General features: G+C 39.8%; 2 protein-coding genes across 2 annotated transcripts; both read right to left on the bottom strand.

The window, feature by feature from the left end:
- Window positions 1–731: 731 nt before the first annotated feature.
- On the bottom strand, window positions 732–6847 carry gnl3l (G protein nucleolar 3 like). The gene is made up of 15 exons (XM_083939694.1): window positions 6766–6847; window positions 6637–6680; window positions 5696–5806; window positions 5472–5588; window positions 5282–5365; window positions 4859–4994; window positions 4391–4494; window positions 4130–4274; window positions 3787–3874; window positions 3527–3704; window positions 3292–3434; window positions 3062–3198; window positions 2562–2728; window positions 2285–2459; window positions 732–819 (listed from the first exon to the last, which is right to left on the bottom strand). The coding sequence occupies exons 1-15, from the start codon at window positions 6776–6778 to the stop codon at window positions 752–754; spliced, it is 1710 nt and encodes a 569-aa protein (XP_083795820.1). The 5' UTR covers window positions 6779–6847; the 3' UTR covers window positions 732–751.
- Window positions 6848–8611: 1764 nt separating this feature from the next.
- Window positions 8612–11322, bottom strand: LOC310965947 (red-sensitive opsin; the record flags this gene model as incomplete). The annotated part of the gene is made up of 6 exons (XM_083939704.1): window positions 8612–8710; window positions 8809–9048; window positions 9795–9960; window positions 10047–10215; window positions 10334–10630; window positions 11220–11322. The coding sequence occupies 6 exons, from the start codon at window positions 11320–11322 to the stop codon at window positions 8612–8614; spliced, it is 1074 nt and encodes a 357-aa protein (XP_083795830.1).
- Between the last annotated feature and the right edge of the window lie 6157 nt (window positions 11323–17479).

The following is a 17479-nucleotide window of genomic DNA, read 5'->3' as shown; positions in this document are numbered from 1 at the left end:
ATACACTTGAAGCACTAGTCATTAAAACGCTTTGTATGTCTGAAAAGAAGCATTGGCTTATTAATTCCTACCCCTTCTCCACTTAGTACCTAGTACTATATGATTTCTTACTTCCTGTGTATCCTGTTCAACAAAAAAAAACAATAACCAACAAACAACACAATAACCGCTTGTGTAAAAATAAATAAATGACAAGTATGGCAAAATGTGAGAACCCTAGTGTTTGTCATCCCTCTTCTTCCCTGTACCTTGTAAACACTGTTTGTGCCACTGTTGGAATTTGCTCATGGTCGGACAACACACTGGATATATATGGGACACATTTACCCAATCAGCTGCCATCAAGTGGTGATTGCACTCATGGCCACTTTATTAGGCACATCTGGTGCTTAATAAAGTGTCTGGTGGTCTTCTGCTGCTGTTCCCTCTCTGCTAGAAAGTAGGTGGTGTTGTGTGTTCACAGATGCTCTCTGCACATCTCTGTTGTAACCAGTGGATATTTTAGTTAATGTTGCCTTTCTATCAGCTCCAACCAGTCTGGCCATTCTCCTCTGACCTCTGGCATCATGTGTGAAACCACCATGTGAGAATATTTTTTTTATGATGAGATGAAACTAATAAAGGATCAATGGTACATGAAGCTAACGCTTTGCATGCATCACCTTTGTTCATCAATCACAATAATGTAGCAAACTTACATTCAAAACAGACCAAACACAGAAAATGTATTCTTTTTAACTTTTATTTTAAATCAGCTATCTTGAAATGAGAAGTCCATTGCAGCTGTCAAACTGTCTGAGAGTTTGGTGGCAATTTTGTCTGCAGAGGAAAGAAAACAACAGTTATCAATTTAAATTTGCATGATTAAATATATGCAGTGTCAAGTACAGAGGAAACACATTACTTCCTTCAGAAGCTTGACAGTATGTATGTGATTACTGTACATTTCAGGCCTGCTTAGCCACATTCTACTGTTTGTATAATATCCCATAAAAAGTCTGTGTTGTTTTTATTTATTTATTTACTTTCGCACTTTAATTTTAATGAAAACTGAGGCACGTCAGCTGGTTTACAGTAAAACTGACACGAGCGGTGTACTACAAAGCGCTTAACATAACCAGGGTTTCTTTGGATAACCTGGATCTACAAATACAAAACTCACAATCAGAGGTAAACGGTACCAAGATGCTCACTTTAGAGTTAATTTGTCAAGCCAGGGTTTCCGTTTACACTCTGGATAGATCAAGGGCCACATATTTCACTGAAGAGAAGCAGATCATTGTAATGAACTCCTGTGAGCAGTTCAAGAGTATAATAACGGCAATGGACAACGCAATAGCACATGGTAAGGCTAGGGAGGCAGAATTGATCACCATTAATCCCAATAGAGTAATGATGATTTAAAAATGCAAAAGCAACATCCAACCCGCTTTATTTTATATTTCACGGAACGCAAAGGTGTAAACACCCCACTGGCCATAATCCCCTAACCTTTAGTGAATAAGTTTTCCATGTGACATAAGAATTGGACTTTTTAAAACGACTCATAAATGCAAATCGCATGGAAGACGAACCCTGCACGCAGAATTACAAGACTGACACACTGCCCCCACTCTACCACTGTCTCACAGAGACCAAAGTTTTTTTACCTGAAACACTATGAAATCCTTCCTTCATAGTTTGACTTCACGAATATATTGCGTAATGAACTGAGCGCAGCTACAACCCTGCGGATAGCAATGCACACTGTTTTTTTTGCTTAGAGTTTTGGCATCACAAACTGCATGATAATATGAACCCGTGGCAAAGAATCACAGTGAAACAAACACACTGTGCAACACTAAGTGCACGGCTTCTGTGTGTAACATTGCCAACATAAGATCCAACAAGGATCAAATAGTGAAGACCCTCTGATGAGAACCTTTATCTCTCATAAAGGAAGTCTAGGAAGCTGCGCTGAGCTTAAAGTAGCAAACCCAACTTGGAAGTCTAGGTCTTAGCTGATAACTTCCTCCTGACCAGGTTTAGTTGAAAGCATCAGTTACCATGGTGATGCAGCAACCCTAAAAGAGAGAGACTTTCGTGTCAAGGCTGACCAAGGCTTTGAGCGCAACATACCTCGCTAACCCACTAATCGAGCTTCGTGGTACACCCCACCCCATAGGTTATTGTTTTTGTTTGTTTACCTTTTCTGAGATTATGGTAAGAAGTAAGAAATCATAGCATGAACACACCACATTAAAATTATATATAGTATTAGACTGATGATAATATCTATACAAACCAGCTCTTTTCTGTTGCTTTTTCCTCTTTTTGCTGGCAGCTAGGAGTGCCTGACCCTGCTGTAGAGGATCTACATCCAAGATATCCTTCAAACCTGGAGCCCTTGGTGCAGCATCATTGCTAGGTAAGGCAGCCTTTGACCTCTGAGTTTTGATCTCCACTGTCATTGGTCCAAACTATTTTGAACAGGAAGAAAGGTTCAGTTTAACGAGACATATGTTACAAGGTTACAAGTGCACAACATACTGTATTTAAGTAAAGACTACACTGTTTCACACCTCTGTGTCCTGGCCATCGTCCATAGATTCAGTTTCGTCCTTAAATTCTGTCTCTTCCAAGGACCCGCCAACCATTTCCAGTTCAGATGGTGGTTCGCCCTGGCCACCTTCTGTCATTCCAGTGGTTTCCATGCAAAATCCCATTTGAATATCTGGACAAGATGACTCTGAAAGATAGTGAAAAGCAAATCCAACTTTGGAGCAACTTCTGCATCTTTGGGCTGTTTTAAAAATGGACGCCAGATAATCAGAAAAGTCAAGACCAAATAAATATTTGTCTACTCTTATCTAGTCTAATCTAACCTCAACCATATTGATATCATTATGGAAGTATATTTCAGCTTCCTTCTGACACATTAGCACAAGTAAATAAAATCTCACTTAAATCTAATGGCCTACATACGCTGATAGCTTCAGGTTTTATGTTTTGAGGTTTTGAGGTACCTGCCTGCCTGAAACTGCTGACATTGTTTCTAGATTCTACTAGAAGTAACCTTTACCTGCAAGAACCTCCCGATTCCCCTTTTCCAGCTCATCCCAGTCAAAAGCTTTACCCATCTCTGTAACAATTTCAGCGCTGACATGTGTGGGAAGAGTGTGTGTCTCTGGAGGGTGCGTGAAGTAGCTGATCCTTCCCCTAAAGAACATAACATGTTGATGCAATTAATACAGTGCAAAGAACTGGTTCATTGTCATTTGTCAATCTTCCAAAAATCAATTTTATACCAACCCCGTCCAGTCTATCAACACACTCTTTGCTGCTTTGTCAGTGTCAGGAAGTCCTCCCTTTCTTAGTTTGCCTTGACGTCGAGCAAGCATCGCCAAGAACTCCAGAGCTGTGTGAAAGTCTGAAACACCGTAGTGCTCTAAGATCTGTAAATCAAGCAGAACGCCTGAAATGTAAGTGTGCAAAAGTCACCATCAACCAACATACAAAAAAGGGTTGTAACCACGGCATGACATACCTCGGCCTTGTTGCAGCGTCGGAGGATTGCTTCGACAGGTGGAAGGGGATCCACAAGCTGTTCGATTTTCACACAGTTACGAAGAATCATCGCTGCATCAGTCGTTGAAGTTGCCATGACTATTCCGGGGCAATCGAGAAGTTTAATGTGTTTGTCCAAATGCACCTGTTGAAGGCACCTGAAATCCATCAAACCCATTAGCAAGACTAGCTGGGAACAGGCAGGATTTCAGAGAAGTGCGGGATCAGGAGCTTACTTACTTGGTGACACCAGGGGTGGCTCCGACATTACACGCCCGTGCCCGTTTCAAACTGTTGATCAAACTACTCTTCCCCACATTAGGAAATCCTACAACACAAGAGCGGCAAAGTGATTTCCCTTTGGACAATCTTGCCTTTTGTATCATATTGAATTGTCATGTAGTGTAGTGTAGCTGTCATTAGGCCATTTGTATTAACCTGCCCAGGGTCAACAGATGAAAATAAGCTTATCAGCTAAGTGGCACATTTATACTGAAGTGAAAACTGAAATGTTGATTAATGTACACTGTCCTTGGTGATAAATAAATAAACGAACAGGTGTATTGCTGGACGTAGTGCTTACCTACAACACCTACGGTAATCGCCGTCTTTATGTCGAGGTTGCGACAGTAGTTGCCGAGTAGCTTCATCAAGCAATCTGCACCAATACAAGCACTGGTGCTGAGAAGCTCTGCGGTGGCTTGTGTCACTGGTACGTTACTGCGTTTCTGTCCATGGCATGAGGGAAAAGATGTTTACGTGAAATTCTGTTATTCCAACGCTTTATTTATTTGATGCCATTTGGCTTTTTAGATAATCAAAATATAAATATTTAACTGCCTACCAAGTTCTTGGTCTGTTGTTGAGTAGATGCTTTGAAAGCTACTGTAGGAAACTCATTACGAAGATATTTTATCCACTTTTCCACAATTTCCTTTGACACCAGATCTATAATCAAAGTAAAACCATTCAAGTCAAGCACCGAATATATGACACAACAAATAAAACACTTACGTACTTTGTCATCCAGTCAAATTATGTATATACAGACAATCCCAAAAAGATATACCAGTGTTTCCCCTACCATTACAGTAAGGGGGACACTGTGCCCCATGAACGTCAAGTAAATTTTATTGAATTGTATTTTCTGAATAGCATCAGATCCCAATAGGAGTCATTTAAGGATCCCTCTCCTATAGAACAGCTCTGTCCTTTCAGTAAACAAACTTAACAGCCTTATGTTTTTTTTATCTTTTTCACACGACAGCATGTAAATTCTGTTCTACCTTATAAATGGATTTGACTAACGTACCAATTTTATTGAGTACTAAAACGATCTTCTTGTTCGTTCCACTTTGAATTACCGCCTGCTCCACCTGAGGACATCTGCAGCCAAGAGGGTCACGTGCATCCAAAACCTCCAAAATCACATCTGAGGCATCCACCACCTTTAAAAAACATTTTTTAAACACAGTGCTCATGTTCAAAAGTCAATTTCACCTCATTCTATTATGCTTCTATCACAGCTTAAGGACCTGCGTTATTAAGAAGGCAGCCTGTGTGTGTGTACAGGTATATGGTAGTGTGTAGTTAACTATTGTCCAACAGTCATTGTCTTTTGATTTTCAGTTAAGAGATAAAGTGCTCAAACTACTAATTCTATGTAGACGCCTCTGAAACTGAGGTTTTCATCAGATATGAGCCAGTTTGTGGCATTTATGGAGCATCTACCTACCTTTTTAAATTCCCTGTAATACGCCTTTCTCGAATTCTCATTTTCAAAATTGACATTCTTCTCCAAACTCTGCATCTCCGTCTCCTGTGAACACAAATACGAAAACAGAAATCACTACCGTGGAAATCTGCACAGTGTGCTGTAATTCTAATTGCAGTCCATTTCCACTAAACACGAGGCGGACGTTTACCTTCTGCTCAAACTCTCTTTGTCGCTGCAGGATGTCATTCTGAAAGCTTTGCAAATTCCTCCTCTTCATCAGCTCTCGTTCTCGAGAGATTTTCTGCCTGTCTTGGAGGTTCTGAAGCTAATTAGGAAATACACAAGATTATCAAGAAAAGATTGGTTTACCTCAAGAAAATATCAGTGATGTAAACTCAAATATCAGTACAGACAAGATTTTAAAATGTTCACCCTTTGCTTCCGTATTTCTTCTGGTTTTTTGTGGCCTTTGACATGCTGCACGGAGGACTGCTCTGAAATCTTTGTCCGCCCTGAAGCCTCATCGTTTTGTCCATCTTTAGTCTGCAGGCAGGAAAAACTTATATTAATGAATAAATGAAATATATCATCAGTGTTTTTATGTTACTGCTTTGATGTGTCTGTGTGTAATGCTACGCCTTTTTTGAAGTTCAACAAACATCCCTTCTTTAAAAAATTGAGATTCATAACATTTGTTATCATCATTGTGTAATTTTTTAATGTAAATTGAGGGAGCAAAAGTCTGTATCGGCCATAAATCGGTATCAGCCCTAAAAAAATCCATATCCCTATTGGTCATCCCTAGTTTTGACTTGTATATATATGCAATTCATAAATAAGTCATAGAGTGTGGTCTTTACCTACTCTGTAAAGTGTCCTGAGATAACTTTTGTTATGATTTGGCACTATAAATAAAATTTAATTGAATTGAATATATCTTTTTTTAAATGTGAGATAATAGTCTGGAAACAATACAAACTCTTTTCCCCTTTTTCCAAACTGATCCTGGAAATTACTCACATTAAATTCAATACTTGTGAAGCGTTTTGTTCTCCATGTCAAACATTACTTTCTTGCAAACCCATCATACACATGAACATATATTTGTAAAGATGACTTTCTCCAAACTAAAAGCATGAAAGACCGTAAAAGAATATAAAGTAGTGCACTCCTCTGACTGAAGGCCTACCCATAACCCCAAACTTTTAAACGGGTGTGTAGGATTAATTTAACGACATGGTGCCACTGAAGCTGCTGAATGCTAACTCTAACATAGATGTTTTACCCTGAAGATGATATTTTCTGTTAAACACAGGCTGAAGGTTTGGACTCCAGCACAAGTTAGCCACAACAACATTAGCTTTAGCTTTTACCTTACAGTTCCCGAAGAAGCCGAGACGTTTGGCCCGTTTTTGTTCTGTAGGATGAATCAAAACGTTTCAAAACATTTAAACACGATCACAGATATTCAGTGAGTTAATGCATGTCGATAAAATACATACTAGCTTTGGACATAACTTCACCAGAGTCTTCACGTGTGTGGGAAGAGGGAGGACGTCAAACACTGTGCAAAACCGGACATGCGCACAGTGACGTCAACAACAACATCCGGCCAAATGTCAAAATAAAAGAGAAGTAGTAATATGAACATGAAGCCTCTTGGATGAGAGGTGAAACGTCTTCCTAGACAAACAACCAAGTCCAGTTGTTTTTGACTGAAATTGCTTGGAGGATAACGATGACCTGGACAAATGAGTACATTCACAGGCTTAAGTAGTAACATGGTTCAGACCATTCAGACCAAACTGGGCAGAAGTAATGTTGTCGACCCAATATGAATATAAGGTTGTTTTTTGGATCTCAACGCAAGTAAGACAACATTTGGCAATTTCATTCACTTCATCAAGAAACAGTTGATAAAAGACTAGCACCGACACATTAGTTTTGAAAACATCGACTTGGACTTTTTGGGAAACATGAAAGTACAAAATTTGTGCAAATCCTCCCACTAGATGACTAATCGGATTTTGTTCTGCTTAATGATGCTGCTATAGACCGAGTCTGCCGGGAGATAATCCTGTTGCTGATACTCTGAGCTTCTTTTTTTTCTTTTTTTTTGGGCGGCAGTAGCTCAGTCCATAGGTGACTTGGCTGGGAACCGGAGGGTCGCTGGTCCCTGTGTGGACCATGTATGGAGCGTGGACTGGTGGCTGGAGAGGTGTCAGTTTATCTCCTGGGCACTGCTGTTGAGCAAGGCACCAAACCCCCAACTGCTCGAGGCGCCGGTCACTGGCAGCCCCCTCGCTCTAACATCTCTCCATTGGTTGCATGTATATAGGTCATGTGTGTGTATTTCGGGCCTGTGTGTGTGTAAAATGAAAAATAATCGAGTGAAAATTGAATCTCCCCATTGCGGGACGAATATGTTACTAATTCAACTTCTTTCCCGGAGTTGTTTGTGCTTTGTTGTCTCGCAGGTCATGGTGGTGCCTGCTGCCGTGGTCCTGCATGATGCTGCTATTATTACTATTACTCATATCATTTGTTTTGTAAATTATAAAATTTCTAGCCATAAAAACACCACCAGCGGTGTCACATCAAAGCTGTTATTACCACTACTCATCATTGATCATGTTTAACACCATAATTATTATAATTTTCATATTCTTTAACCTTAGCTGTGCTTGTTTCTTACTCATCTGCTGTATTAACTGCCACAACATATAATTAACATTCACATTACTACAGATATTATTATAGTTACTGTTACTTTGTGGTTGCCTGCATCTCTGGAAGTGTATCTGTCTCTCTGTCTTTGTGTCTGTCTTTGTCTCTCTCTCTGTCAATCTGTCCATCTTTTCTCTCTTTCTTTCTCCTTTTATTCCTCCCCAACCGGTCAAGACAGATGTCCGTCCTCCACAGAGCTGGGTCTGTCTGACGTTCCTGCCTGTTATAGGGAAGGTTTTCGTTGCCACCGTACTCTACAGAGGAATTGTTGGGTCTGTGTAAATCATAAATAAGTCATAGAGTTTGGTCTTTACCTACTCTGTAAAGTGTCCTAAGATAACTTTTGTTAGGATATGGCACTGTAAATAAAATTTAACTAAATCAATATGCTTGATATTTTAATGTAATATAAAAAATAAATATATTTAGAAAAATAAAAAAGACCAGTCATATTTAATAATTTACATATATTCTTTATGTATATATATTTTTTATTCTTTTTGTCTTTGCCAGAAAGCTATATTTACTAAAAAAAAAAAAAGAAAAATGAAACAATACATATTTACTGTACAAATCACAATGGTTCTCTGTATTTTTCCCAAAAGGGGAAGATGAAAAGCTTTATGCAGGAGCCACGGAGGAGACTTCTGTCTTTGATGTGGATACTTCAGAGCCGTCATCCGCTTCTTTGCCAAACAGCTGCATGATACACACGCGGAACTGACAGGGAGAGAATAAAAGACCATCTTCAGAATTTAACCCAAACACATCTGATGAAGACATGAGAAAGTTGATCATTGTGGCAATGTGTCTGTTACCTGCCGGTTCATAAAGACATAGATAACTGGGTTGTAGATGGTGGCGCTCTTGGCAAAGTATGCGGGCATGGCAGCTGCCAGAGGGTGGAAGGCATATCCAGGGTTGGCCGCAGCAAAGCAGGCAAAAATGGTGTAAGGTCCCCAGCAGACACAATATGCTACGATCATGACAACAACCATTCTGGATACTTCTTTCTCAGCTTTCTGGGTTGACTCTGATTCCTTCTGCTGCATGGCTACCTGTGGTCCACAATACAATACAGTGAAATTATGCCATACTGTGTTCCACTTAAAGTGTAATTCAGGTGTAAAAATATCCCAGGATCTTTTTTGGGTGATTAACGGAGATATCCTGGCGAGTCGCTACATCACCTGCAGTGGCCGGCTGTTAGCTAACACTAATTAGCTCAGGGCAGCATGGTTAATGGCATTAAAACAGCTATTGAACCACTAATCCTGATCAAAATAACACCAAACCTCTGCAGTAGCATGAGATAAGAGTCACACATAAACTGAAGCACCTGCCGGTCCGTGTTAGTGAACCCTGAGTTTATTAAAAGAGTGTTTCGAAAGACTCACCTACTGGCCCTGGTACCAGCTCCTCTCGTAGTAAAGTCCATTCAAGTCAATTCCCAAATGCAATCCAAAAGGAAGAAGCCCATTGGGGCTATGTTTTCTGTGTAGGGACTTTTCTCATGCTGCTGCAGAGGTTTGGTGTTATTTTGATCAGTATTAGTGATTTAAAAAAGCCATTTTAATGCCGTACTATATAATAATAATAACGATAATAATCGTACTACCCCCAAGCTAATCAGTGTTAGCCACTTCCGGCTGTTAGCAACTCTCCCTCTAGCCATTATACAAAAAAAGACTGTCTTGATGGCTTATTTGATGTATGTAAGTGCCAAAAAACTCCCTGGGATGATTTTACACCAGAATTACGCTTTAAGTATATCGAGTATAAAACTGCTGTAAAGATAACTTACAGCACGGATAGCCAACCAGACTGCAAGGTAGCACAAGATGATGATAGCCAGAGGAAGGAGACAACATGTAACCATAAGAACAATCATGTAGGACTGGACTCCAGGGTCGTCACTTCCACTGAATACATCCGGTCCACAGGAGGTCTTTAGTCCATGAGGCCAGTACCTGATGCAAGAAAATGTTTGGTTTAAGGTTCTACTGAATCATTCAAAACTTTGTTGTTCTTGTAATAAAACTCCAGTCTACAATACCTGCTCCATCCAAAGATGGGGGGAGCACACCACACTGCTGACCAAACCCAGGAGAACACTATTCCACCCGTGGCCCATTTGGCATCAAACTTTATGTTTCCAAAGGGTTTGCACACAACTATCCATCTCTCCCAGGAGATGATAGTCAGGGACCAGAGAGCAGTAATGCCTGTGTTAAGAAGAAGGATACTCAGTAAATGTATTTTAACCCGATTACATTTCTAACACCAAGAAAACTGTCTTTCCAAACACTTTCCAATCAAAGAGTAAAAAAGTGTGATACTTACCACAGACTGAGACAATATAGCCCTCAAAGATGCACATTGGATGTCCCAGAATGAAGTAACCAAAAAACTGGTTGCATACACTGATAGTGCTGGCAAAAACTGTCTCTCCTAGATCAGCAATCGCAAGATTGACCAGGATCCAGTTCAGAGGGTGTCGGAGTTTCTTGAACTTGGCTGTGGCCACCAATACCAGGCCGTTAGTGAAGACTGATAGGATGACCACAATAAACATCCAGACAGTCGAAACGTTGTAAGCCCATCGAGGAGCAATGTGGTAATTGGGACCTTCAAATGGATCTGAAAGGACAAAAAGCAATCCTATATTTAGTGTCACAATTCAGAATCTCATGAAATCCACATTGTCCTATTTTGTAGGTCATAGAAGCAACGCCTTTTTGAAACGGCATACCACACATTGTCTTATTCAAAAGCTTCGAGGCAAAATGTCTATTTGGGGTAAAGCTCAGTCTTATGTGAAGAGACAGCATAAATCATTAATTCATGTAATTATATAGAGTAGCTACAATACGTAATAGAATAATAAATTAGATGAATGCCTGACACTGTTCAGTAGCATTTTCATCAATAAACTTGCCAATTTAATTCATTCAGCAAGTTCCACTTTAAAACACATACCCTGTGACTCCAAACATTAAAAGTCAATGGATGTGCGTATTACATATTTACCAAATATCGTCATTTTAAGCTTATAAAATGCAGCCATACTGATTAAAAAGATGGCAGAAGTCAGTGAATTGCCTTTAAAGTCACAAAATATGATAGTAAATCATTACATTTCAATCATGTTCTATTGGCAAACAATGCATAGATTGTGCTCTGGTTAACAAGCCCATTCAATTATTTAAAAAATGTAATAATACTGTACCTTTGGTATGATTGCTGTTAGTGTAAACAAAGGCAGATCCCCTTGTTGTATCTTCATTGTACCGCCTGGCAGCAAATACCTGTTTACCCCACTCTTCTGCCATTGTGATCGGAGAGGAAGGACCTCAGCAGTTGTGCTTTCTTGTCACTTGCAACCTCCTTGGACTGGTGTTACACATCTGACTTTAGCTTTTATACTTTTGCTTCAGAGATCTCATAGGATTAGGTGGTTATGTTAGCCGTTGTGTCCTGAATGGTGGTGATACTCAGCTGCAAGGCAACTTATTTGAACTTTAATTAAAACTATCAGCTTATCACCTTAAGAGGCGAAGTGCCCAAATAATCTTATTTGAAAGGGATTTCTGTCCACTCCGTTAAAATGAGGATTAGGTGCAAGACCTTTGACTAGCAAATGTCACTGGCATCATTTGCCTCCATTGAGACCTGCAGTAGTTTGCATTATCTATTTCTATATAACTATAGAAATAAGAAATCATGAGTAATAGAGCAACCCACGAGTATCAAATGATAATTCAAGTTCCAAAGCAAAAGTTTATTTTCTTATGCTTTTGTATGCAGAGGAATAATTCCACATCAATATCATGAATTGCATCTGTTGCATAATATTGAACATATGTTTCAAATTAAGACAAACACAGCAGAACTGTGCATATCAACATGATTTTATGCTGGGAGTGATGTTGTGGTCTTGGTATGTCTAGGTGTGGATCCTGGTGGCCATGACAGGACCATCTTAAAGCAGCTTGGACAAGTGGTTATCCACCAAACTATAATAGTCACAGTCACAGTCGTTGGCATGTGAGGGAAGTAAGACACCTTTAATCCATCCGGACAGAGAGTTCACACCAGAACATAGGATTTTGAGACCCTCTTTTAATCTTACAGCTCAGGACATAGGTCAGGTCTTTATGTCAAGGGCAAAGGGGAGAGGGTATCACATCCTGACTTCTGAGGAACGACCTCTGAAGAATATGGTGCAAATAAACGGTATGATAGGCATGCACAGGTCTCTTGTATCATGTCAGCGAGTAAAATTATTTTTTTCCCCCCTAGAGGCAGGATTATTTGCTAAAATACGTACAATGAACAAAATAAACCACACTATAGATGATTTTATTATAGGAATTACCTCTTCCCTAAAAGTTGTCCTAACTAGACTAGCTGAGGTTAAATTAAGTACTGACACAACCACAAACCTTCACTAGTATGCAGCTACGTTACCCTCAAAGGTTTTGGAAAGAAACTTCAGGACGGATGAATTCCAGCTTTACTTCTGAGCCAAAGCTGCACCTGCTGGCCAGATCAAGATCTTCATGAAACGAGGAGGTGGTGCTCATGGAAATACTACCACTTTTATCCAAATGGGCAAAATCAACAAAATTAAAGTTTCTTGCTTTGGTGGTGGATCTTTTAGTCATCTCCATTACCTTTTTGCTGAGGCTCAGGGGTACAGTGTTTGTTCAGTAATCAGAAGATTGGCGGTTCACAGTCTGCATGTGGAAGTATTCATTAGCAATATACTGAACCCCAAATTGCGGCGTGTGAATGTTTATCACTCCCAACGAGCAGGTGCCACCTTGTGTGTGAATGGGTGAATGTTCGCTTGTGTTGTTAAGAGCTTTAAGTTGTTGCTAAGACAAGAATGGCACTATATAAATTCAGTCCATTTACCATTTACAGTTCTTCAGTATTCATTACAAGGTTGTTCAAAAAAAGATATGCCTTGCATTTCCTGGTCAAAAGTCTCTGTACCAAGCAATCATAACCACTGATAAAGAATTACACCATAAATGTATCTTCCTTAGAGTGTTAAAGTGGCCTCACCCCGCCCTCCGCTGCTCGTACTCGCACTCCTGCACGCTAAAACTCGAGAGTCTTCGGTGACTGCATTCTAGCTACTACCGGAGGTTTACGAAGATGCCCGAGGTTAAAACAGAAGTGAGCAAATGGCTCATCCAGATGGCTAAACACATCGGAGAGAATCAGCCATAGCCCTTCATGTTTGAGCCGGCTTCAGACACTGGGGCAGATCGCTGACTTGCAGTATGGCAGGTGGATGGATGGACATGGAGCCCAATCTGCCCATTGAACTAACATTAGCAATCTGCAACAAAGTTATAGTTTCAGCATCCTGAACCCGTCAGTCAGACCCAGACTCAGATTAGGAGTCTGTTGTCACTAAAATGGTCGACTAGCAGAAGTATCTGAATGGTGAATGTAGTTAGTAGCTTTTATTAGTTTCTGTTGTTTGTTAGCTTGTAACTGCATACCGGTTGGGATGAGACTGTGTTTTCTGTCTGTACTGACAGTCCGCTCTGAGCTTGAGGTTTCAGGTTTCTTTGCCGGTGTTGTGTCGAAGTTGTTCCCCCGTTGAATAGTGTTACACATATTAGACAGTGATTGACATACCAACCAGTGCACAGACATCTCCGCCTTCAGGAGAGTTATGTGAAAACCGCTCTCTAGTGAAAAAACTCTGCTCATATACAAGGCACTATTGTCAATAACACACATTTTAAAGGACAGAAACATGAGTTACACTTTTTTTGAGTGGAGGGGGGCTTTAAGGCATTGTAGAGTAGCAGCTGCTGCAGCAGTCTCTCCCTCTTAGTGTTGAACCTTTAATCAGAACCTGGTGGATCCAAATGAAGATGTCTCATGTCAAAACAGACCAAAGCAGATTATGCGGACAACTCAGGTTCTTCCATAAAACAGATTAACAAAGAGTAATTACTTCTGGCATGCTCAGTCCGTGACACTTTAATCTCTCTGGAAAACAACAGTTCACTTCAGAGCAGAGGTTGACAAAAGGTGCTATATTTGTTTTTCATTTTAATCCATCTCTAACCCACTTGTTACTCAGGTAACTGGCTCACTTCACTCCATGTGGGATGAGGACTGCGCATCAAGAAGAGGATGCATCCTGAAACAGATCTGTAAACTTTTCTTCTATTTTCCTTTATTTACAAACATGTTTCTAACTTAATTTTACTGAACTTTCATTATTGTTTATGAAGTAATTATCATTCTTCAACTGAAGTCACGGAGGAGAGTATTTTGCTTTCAGTATCTTAATGTAAACTGAGATATCAGTTCATATTTCTCCGTGATGCGTTGATGTTTCGGGGGTAAGTCTGGAATTCCGCTAGTTCTGAACTATAACGTTTGGTAAAAGTTCACTACTAGCAGAACTCAGATTTGCTCCTGACTACCGACAGGAATCTCCATGACCTGGTGTGAAAGTCTGGTTTGTACACTCGCTGTCTGAATATGTATAAATAATGTATATAATAATAATGTTTAAATTATAAAATGATTGAATGATGTGAAGTGAATGAATGAGTCCACCTTTGCTACTCATCTATTTACTTCACATCAAGTAATAATCTATTCTCAGGTTTGTTGTGGGATGTTGTGATGAACAGAATATTCCTGTTCTCCTTTTACTTTTCCCTCCAGCACAGATGACCATGATGGCCTAAAACCCAGAGTCAATGGTATCCATGGTATTTCCAAGTATTGATTTGACTGATTTATTCTTCTAAGCAGCATGGCAGGCAGACAACATGTAACGACATATGTTTGGTTGTGATATTCATAATGTTCAAATGGAAAACTGCACAAAATCTTCCACAATAGATTCCACTGTAGGATGATTGTATGGCTTGTATTTATATCTGTATGCCACTTACATGATGAACATACAGGCAACAGTTGGTAACAACTAAGGAAGCAGTTACTTTGACTAGTTTTTAATTGCTTTATCAGAACTCTTTCACACAAATAGTGAAATGTAAACAGTGTTACTTGTGTGAGTATCTAGAGAGATTAATGGATAATCCTGTTCAATTAATTAACCCTCTTTAGCTTGTTGTGTTAAAGGATTTGAAAACAGCAAGTGCACAAACTATTTAAAACTGTGAGCCATGTATTATGATAATACTTTTTTGTCTGTAGCACGTGTGATCATTTATCAACTTGGACCCAAGTAGAGAATTATTAATGTTTTCATTGTGTGTGTGTGTGTGTGTGTGTGTGTGTGTGTGTTTGTGTGTGTGTGTGTGTGTGTGTGTGTGTGTGTGTGTGTGTGTGCGTGTGTGTGTGTGAGTGTGTGTGTGTGTGTGTGTGTGTGTGTGTGTGTGTGTGTGTGTGTGTGTGTGTGTGTGTGTGTGTGTGTGTGTGTGTGTGCATCAAAAGAATGGGGACACATTTTGTGATGACGCCCCTTGATGCCAGTCTGATGCCTTATCAGACATCTTATTTCTCTCCCTCCCTGCTTCACTACTCTCAGAATCCTTTGACCTTTTAGGCGAAGCTGAGACGCACTAAAGAGTGAACAAAATGACGTCAAGGTTATTAAATGAAAAACCATGTAAGAATAATTTATGTTAGACAAACAGACACTGTCAAAAAGTGGAATTCATCTGTTAAAGGTGATTGAGCGATAAAAGTCAACAGTTGGCTGAACACAGAAAAATCAGGTTTTGGTCCCTAACACAGTATCAAAATATATTAGACTACTATCAAAGAATGATTATTTATTATTATTTTATTTTGATTATTTTGTAATAAAAATCTAGTTTATTTTTGTCTTTTATTTTTATAAGTAACTTTCTGCCTGAATTTGTTTCAACGAAGTTCAGTTTTTTTATTTGATTGATAACATTTTTATTTATCAGTCAAACGCCGTCTTATATGAATGCTCGTGTTTTTGAGAACAAGCTTATTTTATCTTGGCCGGAGAAATCAAGTTTTAGTCAACAGCGCAAAGTTACTCTTTTGAAGTTTATATCAAACTCAAGTTTTCACCAATAGCTCGCAAGAAAAGACCAACTGACTCTCTCATCCACCTAACTCAAAGCTGTCAAAGCTGAAGAATCCAGAAAGACTCTTTTTGGCTTAAAGCTGAAGATTTAGTGTTCACAACGAAAGTGAACCTTGGACGCTGAATATCTGTTGCCACGGTGAAGAGCTCCCTATCGAGAGGCTGTTGCATGCCGCCCTGTTGGACAACCCGTCCACTCTTTGGCCTCTGACGAATCCTCTGACGACCTGGTTCTGCCAGCCCTGCATCTCGGGAGAGACCCGGTGTTCTGCACGTCTGGACGACTGCTCTAAAGCTGTGAAACACACCTCCTTCCTCTTGGATCCCTCTTTATCAAAGCTGAGTTAGTGAGATGATATTGTTGGTACTTTAATGAGCAGATCTGGTGACCACTTGCTATTTTATATTAAACTTTACTTTCCATGAAGGTATTATTAGAAATTGCATTTCTATATCATAGCTTTTACCATGCCCATTCGTTTTCTGTGTTATTCTAATGTGTGTCATTTCATGTTATAATCTATCATGTATAATATGTTTCTAAATATATCCATATTTTTGTAGTACAACCCCCAAAACCCCAGCTGTTGTCTGTGAGCTTTCATTCTGTTTTGCAAGCTTTTGTTTTCAGTATGTGATTGATAGAAATTCATTTCATCTTCATCCGCTTATCTGGGGTCGGGTCTCGGGGGCAGCAGCTCTAGCAGGGGACCCCAAACTTCCCTTTCCTGGGCCACATTAACCAGCTCTAACTGGGGGATCACGAGGCGTTCCCAGGGGAATAATTATTAGTCTAATTAATACTTGTAGTTCTAGTTGCGTGTGTGTGTGTGTGTGTGTGTGACTGGTAAACTAGTGAACCACGTATACCTGCAACATGTTGTGGACAACAACAGGTAAGAATGAGTTGAGTTTCCATTAGACAGCCAAGAGAAGAGAGTGCAGGAAGGCTGAACGAATCTGGCGAAATACAAAACTTCATATTCACCATGACATCTATAAAGAGAGGCTCCAGGCCTACAATTTAGTCTTAAAAAGTGCTAGAGAAACATCCTTCTCCAATATCATAAACAGCAACACTAATAAGGCCAAAACCCTATTTGCAACTGTCGACAGACTGACCAACCCCCCAACACAAATACCAGCCGAACTCCATTCCACACAGAAATGCAATGAGTTTCTTTTATACTGATAAAATTGAAGGCATCAGACGTGCCATCAATATCTCAAACAAAAAAGTTGGATCACCACCCCGTTTAGGCCAAAATAACACAGCAATGATGGCAAGCTTTAATGCCATAGACTCTAAAACTCTAGTGGAAACAGTGACCGATCTAAAGCCAACCACCTGCTGTCTCGATGCTTTACCTACCAACTTCTTTAAGAATGTTTTTGACTGCCTATCAACAGACGTA

This window comes from Echiichthys vipera, assembly GCF_963691815.1.
Source record: "Echiichthys vipera genome assembly, chromosome: X".
In the NCBI taxonomy this organism is placed as follows: domain Eukaryota; kingdom Metazoa; phylum Chordata; class Actinopteri; order Perciformes; family Trachinidae; genus Echiichthys; species Echiichthys vipera.
The sequence above is the reverse complement of the archived record's forward strand: the minus strand, read 5'-3'. Positions and strand labels throughout refer to the sequence as shown.

Bases quoted from the DNA above. Each gene is read 5' to 3' on its own strand.
- gnl3l (XM_083939694.1), bottom strand. The intron at 3,875-4,129 runs GTAAGCACTACG...CTTGTGTTGTAG, and splicing joins GATTACCGTAGGTGTTGTAG to GATTTCCTAATGTGGGGAAG. The intron at 3,199-3,291 runs GTTGGTATAAAA...TATGTTCTTTAG, and splicing joins GTGTTGATAGACTGGACGGG to GGGAAGGATCAGCTACTTCA.